Raw genomic sequence first — 12,441 nt, 5'->3', positions numbered from 1 at the left:
TAATCTGATGCTTAACTGTATGTGTCAACTTTGCTTGGCCGTGGTGTTCAGATATTTGGTCAAACATTATTTTGCATATGTCTGTGAAGGTGTTTCTTGGATGAGATTAACATCTGAATCACTGGACTTTGCATAATGTCCTCTAGGTTCATTCACGTTGTCATAAATGACAGAATTTGTGTTGCTGAAACAATTTTTTGGTGATCAAAAAGTCAACACCAACTTTTATTTACATAAGAGTAATATCCAGTTCAAGAATGGTAAGGATCTCACTGTCATCAGGGCTGAGGTTTGAAATCCACTTTGAGTACACTGCAAAGAGGGCTGATGTTGACTCACATGCAGATAGGAAAGGGCGAGTCACATGTGTGGTGAGGAGCCAGACACTGAATGGTTAAAATAACCAGGGCTGTCAAAACTGAATGAAGGAAGCCTCAACAGAGAGATGATAGCTGTTTTCAGATATTTGAAAGGCTTATTGTGGATGACAGAATGTGCTTGTTCTGAATGGGAGCTGAAAGCATGAATGTTTCATTCAATCCACAGAAAGAGGAAGCTTCTCACAGTTGAGTGTGCATCAATGTTAAGGGATTCAAACAGATGTTCAATATTCATTTTGTCTGGAATGTTGTCAGAAGATTCCTGTATGTAGAGGAATGTGGTCTTGGCACTTTTCAGTTTAGGATAATGATAATAGGGTGGGCAGAGACAACTAATATTAGCAAACTTCAGGAAATATGCTGAGTACTTCATGTCATTAGAATGTCTAATGACATCAGAATGTCTCACTGAATCTGCCTAACAGCTCTATGAGTTAAACATTATAAGTATTATTATTCTTATTTTACAAATCAAGCTTACTTTACATAGCAAACTGCCAGAGTTCACAATGCTGAGAAATTGTAGGGGCAAGTTGAGAATCCACGTCTATTGCATTAAAAGACTACATACTTTTCACCATACACTCCATTTCCCTAACATGCTTTTTCAAAAGAAAGGAACAAATTCTTAGTTTGAGGACAAAACTGCCAAAATATACAGATTTTATTAACAAACTGACCGATGACAGGCACTAATTCATTGAAATATTTTAGCTATGATTCTGATAATGTATTAATTTCAATGCATACAATTATGAACATTTTAACATATAATAATATCACATGTGAAAACTACTGTCTTCTTGATGTATGTCCATCTTTTTTTGGTTAACGTGATGGTTAATTTTTTTATGTGTTAACTTGGCTTGGCCATGGTGTCCAGATTTGGCCAAGCGTTATTCTGTATGTGTCTGTGATGGTGTTTCTTGGATGAGATTAACATTTGAATCAGTGGGCCTTGTATAAAGTCCTCTAGGTCCATCCACGTGTCACAAACAACAGAATTTCTATCTTAAAGGTCGAACGGCATTCTGTTGTGTATATATTCCATGTTTTCTTTATCCATTCATCCACTGATGGACAGAAAGAGAAAAAGCAAATGATCCCACTTATATGTGGAATTTGAAACAAACTGTAGAGAGTACAATGGTGGTTACCAGAGGCTAGAGGGTGAGGTGGGGTGGAATGGTGAAATGTTGGTCAAAGGATACAAAGTTTTTCAGTTAGAAGGAATAAGTTTTTGAAATCTATTTCACAGCATTGTGAATATAGATAATAATGCCTTGCATATTTCAAAATTGCTAAATTTCAAATGTTCTTATCACAAAAATGATAGACATGTTAATTAGCTTGATATAATCATTCCACATGGAATGTCAAAATATAAAAATATCACATTGTATCCCACAAATATATACAATTATAATCTATCAAAGACAAAAATAATTGTCAAAAAGAAAATCAGAATAAAAACTATTTAAAAAAATCAGGGGACTATGTACAAAGACGACTATCCTCCTTTCTGTAGGTAAGCCTCATCCAAGCGGTTGAAGGCCTTAATAGAACAAAGACTGATCAACCCTAAGCAAGAAGGAATTTTGCCAGACTGCATTTGGATTTGGACTATAACTCTTCCCTGAATCTCCAGGCTGCCTGACTGTAAATTTTGCACTTGTACCTCCACAATACCTTAAAACTAAAATATGTCAATCTATGTACATACACACATCTAACTGGCTCTGTTTTTCTGGAGAACACTGAATAATGCAGTTATTTATATTTCTTTTCTTTTTTTGAGACAGAGTCTAGCTCTTTTGCCCAGGCTGGAGTTCAGTGGTGCAACCTCAGCTCACTGCAACCTCCACCTTCCAGGTTCAAGTGATTCTTCTGCCTCAGCAAAAGTAGCTGGGATTACAGGTGTGTGCCACCATGGCTAATTTTTTTTTTTCAGTAGAGATGAGGTTGCACCATGTTGGCCAAACTGGTCTTAAACTCCTGACTTCAACTGATCCACCTCAGCTTCCCAAAGTGCTGGGATTACAGGCATGAGTCACCATGCCTGGCAGTTATTTATATTTATTTGCTCTTATATTTCCAGGTTTCTTCTACCTTTAAAATTCTATGACTGGAATAAATACATATGTGAACTTGGAAGTAGATCTTTCCCCGTCAAGCCTTCAGATTGGACCACAGCCTTAGTCACCACTCTAATTGTAGCCTCCTGAGAGATATTGAGCTAAGGCACATCCACGTTCTTGACCCACAAAATTGTGAAATACATGTTGCTTTTAAAAAATTCCATGAGTGGCACTTAAATTTCTTTGGGACTATATCATTTAATAGAGACTGACTCAAAAGGGGAGTCTGGGAACCTGATCTTAGCCCCTAGTCATCTCTAGCTGGTGTGCACAGACCTCAGATCTTGTCAGTCTTATTTCCCTACCTGTTAATGTGAGAGAGTTGGGCAGAAGAACTTAACTTCCCTTAAATGCTACAACTCAACGTCTCTATTAATCATACTGTTTATTCATCAAAATGAATACTGATAAAAATGACAAGTAGAACACACCCTAGATGTTCAGGCCTCTGGAATTGGTGGCAGCGTTCCAGCTTCCTTTCTGCCTGTAACTGTGAGTAAGTCCTGCTTTACCTCTTCCCCACCCCCGCACCCACCAACAGTTCTCTATCATAAGCTAATCAGCGTTAAATAATTGTTAGGGCACTTCTGTGCGTGGCCCGTGCATGTGCCAGTGTGTACACCGTGCAAGCTGGGCTGTTAGGGTTCTGGATGTGCATACAGTCCTGGCACCGGAAGGTTTGCCTCTAGCATTTTGTGGACTAACTCTGGCAGTACACAATGGGAAGAAAACCTCTTTCCAAGTGTAAGCCCGTCTCGTTTCTCATTCCCAAGGAGGTGTGTCCAGATCCCTTTGCCAGACAGCTACTAAATTTACAGGAGCACTGGAGAGCAGGCAGCTAACTTTCCCCAACGAGCAGCTAGATTTACATTGGCAAATCAATCCCTCTCAATAGAATGTTATGTGACCATCTTTCCAGCCCCCTGTTAACATTCCTTCATTTTTTCGAGCAAGCGAACTAGTAAGAAAACACAGAAAAGTAAAGAAAGTGGCAGAAAAGTGAAGCAAAGCAACGACCCGGGAGCGTGGCGGGGGTCCGCGCGGGGACTCGGGTGGGCTGCAAACGCTGGGGAGATGCCACAGGAGCGCCTGCCTTCCCAGTTTCTTCTTTCTCTCCTTGAGGGTCTCCCCGGTTCAGCGCTCCCAGCATTCTGGCGACCTCCAGGTCCGCCCTGTCCCCTCCCCGCTCAGCCCGGCTCTGCGTCCATCGCCCACCCCACGCCTACCCGCCGCCACTCTCCCTTCGCCGCTCGCTTCGAGAGCGCCTGTCCCGCCCCGCGGGGCGACTTCTCCCTTTCGGCCCTGAGGTTCAGGATCCTGGGTGGGGCAGCTGCGTCTCCGAAACAGCCCCAGCCGCAGAGCGCCCAGACCCCGGCCGCCGGAGTCGAGTCAGAAGTCCACGCCGCCGGCGCCGCCGCCGCCGCACCTGAGCCCCGGCTCCGGTCACGCCGCTGCGCCGGAAGCGCGGGCGGAGCGCACGGGCCGGGGGAGAGTAGCCTGCGCCCACGAGGGGGACCCAAGTCCCCAAGGTGGTGACCGAGTCCCGCCTCCTGCTAGCGGGGGCGAGGACCTGCGACGCGCACCCCTCCGCCCACGCACCCTGCCCGGCCGGGTCTCCTCAGCACCAGCCCCACGCACACCCGACTTCCTCAGCTTCTAGCCCTCACCCTGCCAACTTCCCTGCGAGGAGGAACCTGCCGCCAGCCTGCTTTCTCGCCCACAGGCCCTGCGCTGAACGCCGCTGCGCCCAGGGTTCACCTTACGCCGTCTGGAAAGCCCATGAACTCTCCAGAAACAGCATAAAGGAGGGTCCCGCCGCGGGTTCCCTCTGGGTGGAGCAGCGGCAGCAGAGCTGGGGAAGTGGTGGAGGATGATCTTGCGGCCGAAGGGGACCTCGGGGCAGTAATGTCAACATGTAAGTCCCACCTTTCAGCTCGGAATTCCTTCACTCTTTTATCTCTGTCCACCCTCTGACGCCCCCTCCCCGACCACCCCACCCGCAAGAGAAATGATTTTGTAAGGACTTCAACTGCACGGAGGGAATAAACTAGTTTGTCTTCAGTTTGTCCCTCGAGGCACTGAGGAGTAGGACTATTGCCAAGTGGAGTTGTGACACGTGTGTGTGGCTTCCCCCTCCCAGCGAGGTAAACCTCACATTTGGGCGGTGTAAAGCCTAATAAAAAGGGCAGGGCTTCAAGAATGGGGAAAGCGTGTTTTCAATTCAAATTAAACAAGGAGTAACAGGCACCGCTCCTCGGTCCAGGGGCCTGGCCCTGCCAAGAAGGCGATCTCCGGGATCAACACCTGGGGTCTTGGAAGGTACTGGTATGCCGAGAGAATGTTGACTTTACACATTGTCACCATTGACTGTAGAAGTTATTCTTGGATCTTTGGGGTGTTTGAATTTTTTTTAAGGTGCGCAGAAAATGTTTTCAGTGTGCTTTGGAGATTAAGAAGTAATTAAGGGTTATGCCACGTTACGTGATAGGATCTGAGGGGACTTCCATAGACTTATGAGGGCGGGGAGAATTGGGGCATTGAAACAGAAACTTGAAAGGTTTTGCTTCCATAGAATTGTCATCCTAATGGTGAGGTGGCTCAGAGCGACCCCATAAAAGGGTCGCCAGGCACCGTCTGGCCTTCCAGAATGGGAAAAGGAAGATTGTACTCAAAAGGGCCAAGCTTATTTTTGTGGCCAAATAAGAAGTTTCTTTTTCTTGTAATAGGTAATTTTCCTTCTGGCGTTTTACTTAATCTTGGGCGGACACCGTGACAGACGTTTTATCCCTTCCACTAACTCACGTACAACAATTTCTAGAACTTGGTACTTAACCCTCCTTCCCCCAACTCCTGGAACTTACATGAATTTACTCTTTCAGTTCAGTACATAGGGAAAGACCTGCCCCCTAGGTCCTATTTTTCCAGACTTTCCTGCACTTTCCATTCCCTACTTCCCCACTCCCCAAACACACATTTTTAAAATAGGAGAAAGGATAGTGCCCACAAGCATAGCATTCAGTAACTCTGTTTCTAGTACTGTGAGATGTAATCAGAAATGAACCACGTATTTTTACTAAAACAGCATGTGAAATAATTCCATACCTGGGAGTTTTAAAGTTTCCTTTATGCCAGTGGAATCGGCAAGGTATAACTTGAAAAAAATTATTTTGGGATACAGCCAGCATTTTCATATAAGACGTTCTCATATACAGGCTACACGTTTAGAAGTAATATGAGCTTGTTTTCAGCTTCAGTTTTTCTTGAAAATATACTCGGGATTTTGACAGCAGATATTTGCCCAGGTTTTTTCAGCTTTCCTAAGTATTTAGATCTTATGAGATAAAAAGCATATTACACATAGAAGTATAAATACCTGTTTTTAAAATAAAAGATGTTAAACTTATCAACAGGTTATGTAAAAATTTCCTGATCATGAAATTAAGTTATATAGTCCACTTGAATTCTTCGTGATTAAAAAATCATGTCATTATTGGCCCCATTTGTTTAATCATTCCCGTTCCTCCTTACCTGCCTCCCCACCAGCCCCTCCTGTACACACACACACACACACACACACACACACACACAATTCTTTTCTGAACCATATGAGAACAAGTTGTATACATAAGGGCTTAAGAGTTTAATTTTTCAATGGAAATTTTAAAGATATTTCTAACTTCAAATATAGTTGCCAAAAGGTACGGAGATCCAGTATACCTTTGACCCAGTTCCCCCAGGGTCATTATAGGGTAAAAACGTGAATATGAAATCACATAGAAAATAGGGCTTGATACCTGGATTTGAGATTCTTTATTGAGCTATTTTGACTGAAAGTTTCCATTTTTTACCAGATGGTAAGTATGTTTTTTTCCATTTTGCTGTTTACGATTCATATGGAGTGGTTTAGGATGGTCTGATTCTTTTTAGGTATTGGTTTGTTAGAATATATGGAAAGAATTACCAATCTTTCCAAGATTAATATTCTTACTAACTTGTTGAGAAATGTTAAAATGGGGAACATAAGCTATATTATGCTTTAAATTTTAATAGATTCAAGTACAGAAACTACTTAACGTGTGTTTTCTGCCTCCTCCTTGTGGAGAAAGTGTATTTGTATATTGTTACAGTCAAGTTCTTAAATTATAGACTTTATGAATATATTTGGGAGTTGTAGTGACTGCATATTTTTCATACCCTAAGAAATTTAGTAGATGTAGCAAGACTTGCGTTAATTCGTCTCAAGCTGCATGAAGCTACTGTTCCATTTATGGCTTATATAAATTACATGACATTGTGCTTTTTCAATATGAATGGTGAATAAAGCTATTGTCTCTTGGTTTATGGGAAATATTAGAAGCCTGTAGTTTTGTAGCCTAACTGGACACATGACTCTGATGTCTGGAAATAATGATTTGAAAGAAAGTTAGTTTACATATTAAAAATAAACTAATGACCGCTTTTTAAAATGTGACCATTTTTCTAACGGCCTATATATCTTACAGAGTTTACATTTCTGATGGGATGATTAAAAGTTTCTACAGTCTATTTAGAATTTAGACTAAATAGAAAAGACTTTGTTCAATGTTTGTGGTATGCATGGGCAAAAACTGTTATCTTTCAATTTTCATTTCTAATTGGATGAGATTATTATCTACATTGGATGATGTTAAGATGCAATCTAGTTGACTGGGGTGGTACTGTATAAAGGATATATTGATTAAAAAATGTGGCTACCTGAGTGTCATCTTACTTTCCTTTATAAGCATTACTTGAAATGGAATTATCTGTAATGCCTTAAAAAAAGCTTCAAGATTAATTTATTTAAAGCAGAGCAAATATGACAAAAGTTGAACATATTTAAAATAAGAGTGGTTAAAAAATCACAAATCAATGAGGAAAATATTTACATTTGTAATAGAAAACTATACAAATGACTTGAACGTGACAATCCAAACGAAATTTAAATGAGACACAACTTCTTCTATCAAAGTGACAATGATTAAAGCAATAATACTCAATAGTGAAGAGAGAGCCGTGACATGAAAACAGTGATATGTTTCAATGTAAATGTGTATGTATTTAATTCTTGTAGAAATCATTTTAAATCTACAGGAAGTTTTCAAGAATAAAAGTAATGCGAAGAAAGAACACACCTCTATACCTTTTACCCAGAATCACCTATTCTAATTATTGGCCCCATTTGTTTAATCATTCCCGTTCCTCCTTGCCTGCCTCCCCACCAGACCCTCCTGTACACACACACACACACACACACGCACACAAAATTTTTTTCTGAACCATCTGAGAACAAGTTGTATACATAAGGGCTTAAGAGTTTAATTTTTCAATTGAAATTTTAAAGGTATTTCTAACTTCAAATATAGTTGCCAAAAAGTATGGAGATCCAGTATACATTTGACCCAGTTTCCCCAGTGGTAGCATTTGGAAAACCTATAGTACAATGTTAAAACCAGTATATTGATACAATTTACTTCTCTTTTTCAGATTTCCCAAGTTTCACGTGTGCTCATTCTTGTGTACCTATGTGTGTAATTCTTAAGGCTGAGTTTTACTCTCACCTCTGGTATAAGCCAGTTATACATGTTACTGTTCAAATAAAGTTTAAGATTTGTGCAGGGTTGAAGAATAAATCAGCCTTTTTGAAGTGGAGGTACACCCAACTTAATAAAGGGACTTAAATCGAGTTAATAGAATAGCACTTTTTTTTTTTTTAATACATTACTTTGGCTCAGGAATATGATCTTTAACTAAAAAAAAAATACGATTATAAGCAGACTTGAATAAACCAAATTACTGTTCTTTTCACTCTGGAAGAATTAAGGTATTTTCTCTGCCACTCCCCAGTCCCTTTTATGAAAAGATTTGCCATAGAAACAGAGATGGGATATGGCAAAAGCAGTTAATTCTGACAATTGCTGTCATTGGTTGCATTAGTGTCATATCAATTTCTCCGCTGATATCAAAATTTCTTCACTAATTTCTCTTTAAATTGTGACTTTTGGGGAAACCAGTCGGAGTAGAGAGATGGAAAATGGTAGGTTTTTAAGATTATTTCGGTGATCCATTTGGATAAAATAATGCGTACAAGGAATCAAATCCACATTTAAAGCAATTCTGTAGAAGGGTTACATTCTAAAGCTTCCTGAAACAGGACTCAAGCAAATTGTATTTTGTAGCTTATGTAGATTGAAAAGGGGAACGAGTTTGCAACAGATGTAGTGTGGTTCTCAAAAAGGACACTAGGTTGGAAGCCAAGTGACAAAAATGATGTTTTAACTCTGACACCACTGATCATATGATCTTGGGCAAGTAATTTAGTATCTTAGTTTTTCACCTGTAAGATGATAGATTTTTTTGCATAATCTTTAGATTCTTCCAGATATAGGAGTCTATGACTCTGTCTTTTACTTAAAAAATGTTCCTGCTGTCTTCAATAGAACTTTAAGACCACAATCAAAATGATATGAGTGTACTTGTGTGTGTGTGTGTGTGTGTGTTTCCTCGTAGTTCGTATTTAGAACCTTAGTAACCCTGTTCAGGATTTTCCATTCTTGGGAGATAGTTATTTAAATCTCAGGGGTGTATCTTTGCTAAGTGATCCCCTGAGAAAACACATAGTACTTTCCTTCCTCTGTTCTATTCTTAATTTATTTGTTTATTTTCTTCAGTAAACTGTAAAGTGGATGAAAGTTTGCCTGTTCTATGGTTTGTTTAGTTACAAGTGCTTGGCTTGTTGGGTTTCTTTTCTGTCTGAAGTGATAGAATCTGGACACATGGAATGCCTTAAGCCGTGGTCATCATTTGCAACTGATAGGATTGCAGGCAGCTTGGATAAGACAGCTTCAGAATTGAATACAGAATCCCTAAGTGCTGAAACCTTTTATAGCGAAGAAGTTGCCTGAGCGCATAAATAGTATTTTGTGGCGAAACTAATGAGCAGGAGTCTATGAGTATTATTTAGAGATTATATGAATCTAAGAGCCATTATTTACATGTTGATAAAAGATAATTGTCATATATCAAAAAGTGTAAGAAGCTGGGAATTCTCTTGAGCTGATACATCCTTCTGTTAATATCGGTAAGGGTGACAGCCAGGTTTGACTGGTCTGTCTCTTTATTTTTCTGGACCCAAGTTTCCTTTTTTTTGTGAAATGAGAAGATTCAGTTAGACTTCAGCATTGGTCCTTCTAGCTCTAAATTTCTTTGAATATGTAATTGTACTTTTGTTTTAAAAGCATACTCATTCATCCAGCATCAGTAGGAAACAGGCCTATTCTTCCAAATAAGTGAACTTTCTATGGGATGGAAGTTTATCACCTACCGTTTTAAAAGCCCTTACAGATTACCCTGTACTGTTATTTCAAGTTTTTTTTGGTGGGTAATATCCTATTTACAGAAGAAAAGACTAAGGGTTTAAGTACTTGCCCTACAAACCACACAATTTATAGAGGCACCAGGAGGTAAGTTGGTGCTGTTCGAGAGTCTACATCCGTTATTATAATTACTAATTTCTTACTTACTAAAACATACTTCTCATTAGCGGTGCTTCTTTTAATCTCAAATATTTTGGATGGATGGATTTGAAAACATACTTGCAAACAACAGATACTCTTCAAATCTTAACCTTTTCCTACTTTCAAATTTTCCTAGTTTAGAATTTCCATCAGGAGACCTGCATGATTCTAGAACTTCTAGTTTGGTGAATAATAAAACGTGGCATGAGTTTCAGACACTACTTAACATTTCTGTATTCATTAGCAGACATGAATAACCAATTTCATTTCAGTCCCCAGGTGATCTCAGAAGTGACCATAAAGTCAATTGATTGGTCTTGGCATATGAGATTAATCTTGTTTATTCTTGATTGAATCTTTTCCTTTGATTTCACTATGGACGGAATAACAACACTTGAAGGAGAATGTCTGGAATGATAGTAATAATAATAATAATAGCTGATATTTATTGAGTACTTGCTGAGTGTCATGAACTGTTCTTGCAAGGTGTCGTGTTATGTAATCATCTCAGCAACACTGTGGACTAGGTTTATTGCTGTTCCTTATTTTACAGGTGAGAAATAGGAGGCACAAGGCATCAAGCAATTTCCCAAGGGTTGCAGCATAGTTCATAAGTAGCAAACCAGCTCTGTCTCACTCTAAGCTTGTTCTCTTGGCTATGAGATGGAGATGGCCTCTTAAAGATTAAAAAATGCAGGCTTGAGGCAAGTGCAGGAGTCCTTTGATGTCTAATTTTGCTCATTTGAGTATTTCTCTTTCTGCTTTTCTGTTTAGTATTACACATTTTACCCAGGTAAGCAAACTTTAGGCTTTAGATATTACTGTGACCCTATAAGTATCTTTTTAGTTGCTCCTCGATAAAATGAGTCTCAGTTACTACTTATAGGCAAAGTAACTCTCCCTCAGGGGATTTTCAGGTCTCCTGGAGATTTCTGACTACTGCTTGCTTACCTTTCTGCCTCCCAACTCTTCTGCTCACCAGTCCGCTTATGGTCCCTTTTGATGACTAACATTTTTAATTTCTTCCTTCTTTGCTGGTTTTTTTTTTTTTTTTTTGATGGTGCTGATTCAATGAACTGTATTATACCATTTTTTTGAGACAATATAATATGAATGTTCCTTTCTAAATCATTATTAAATATAATTTTCGGAATTAAATGAGTCTGTTGTGCAGAAGGATTGTTGAGTTTTCAAAGCACCATCTCTCCATCTAATGTCATTTACTACTTTCTATAATACCTGGTGTTTAATAGCCATTTAAAAACATTGATAGCTATTTTATATATAAAGACTTGACCTTTTTTGGAATACTAATGCTTCAATGTATCACTTTAGGGGATAGAACAGAGCTTGGGCAATTTGATTTTATGTTAAATATTTCCATTTGTAAAGCAGCAGACATTAAGGAAAACACATCCTTACAGTCTAAATTTCTGGGAGATTATAAGGAAGGTTGATAGAAACATCCTTCTTCTACCCGGATGAGCATGAGTCTGGTGAGGCTGAAGCTAAAATTGCTTTACTTTTTAATAAGTAATTTTTTTGAATTGTCTGACTACCCATCCTTATGCAGAAATCACCTATTATGTATATTTTGATAAGGAAAGTGCTGCCATGTGGCAAATAAAATGCATGGATTTATTTTCTTTTGCTAATTAGCTTGAAGGAAGTCATTAGGTCGTCGTCATCTTTTAAGTTGCTCCACTATTTGGAAGCAAGGCTGAAAAAGGTTTATTTTCCAATCCATGCTGGAAACCTATACTATTACTTTATTTGTCATAATGCTTTACTGAATGCTGAATGTGCTAATTGCCATTTTCTTTCTTTGCAGGATGTTTCGCTCAGATCGAATGTGGAGCTGCCATTGGAAATGGAAGCCCAGTCTTCTCCTGTTTTTATTTGCTTTATATATCATGTGTCTTCCTCACTCAGGTAAGACTCTTTCTCTTTCACACCTCGAGTTTGATCATGATGACATTGTCTGCAGCATAAGCATGCTACTTATTTACATTGCCTTACTTTTACTTACTGCCTTTTTTTTTCCTGTTTCTATCCTTATAGGGCAGTTTTTTTTTCTGTTTATGATTTGTCTGTCCTCTTTGAAATTTGTGTGAATACTATTTCTTTGATCATTGTTTTATTTTCTAATGAGTTTATTTCTTTAATATTTGCTGTCTTTTATTTATTTACTTAGCCCGTATTGAGTGATGAGATAACTATATAAATGGCATTTAAAAAGTGCTAGCTGTTTCTTCTACTGTTGAGTAAATATACTGTACTTCTCTTTTCAAGTTTTCATATAGTTATTTATGGAAAGTACAGACTTTGCTAGTTTCATTCATCCTCATTAGCATGTTGCAATATGAATTAGGAATTGGAACTTAAGTT

General features: G+C 39.0%; 1 protein-coding gene across 9 annotated transcripts in view; it reads left to right on the top strand.

The window, feature by feature from the left end:
• The first annotated feature begins 3,749 nt into the window (after nucleotides 1-3,749).
• The window catches only part of ADGRG6 (adhesion G protein-coupled receptor G6), a 143,113-nt gene continuing 134,421 nt past the window's right edge, over nucleotides 3,750-12,441 (top strand). For 4 of the 9 annotated variants that reach the window (XM_033235273.1, XM_033235272.1, XM_033235270.1 and 1 more), the window contains exons 1-2: nucleotides 4,056-4,433; nucleotides 11,885-11,985. In XM_033235273.1, coding sequence (XP_033091164.1) covers nucleotides 4,432-4,433; nucleotides 11,885-11,985 — 103 coding nt within the window. In that variant the 5' untranslated portion in view covers nucleotides 4,056-4,431. The other 5 variants (XM_033235271.1, XM_033235265.1, XM_033235269.1 and 2 more) reach the window with 3 other exon arrangements.

Source organism: Trachypithecus francoisi, unplaced genomic scaffold, assembly GCF_009764315.1.
Source record: "Trachypithecus francoisi isolate TF-2019V2 unplaced genomic scaffold, Tfra_2.0 Lachesis_group15, whole genome shotgun sequence".
NCBI lineage: Eukaryota > Metazoa > Chordata > Mammalia > Primates > Cercopithecidae > Trachypithecus > Trachypithecus francoisi.
This window is presented reverse-complemented; position numbering and strand designations above follow the sequence as displayed.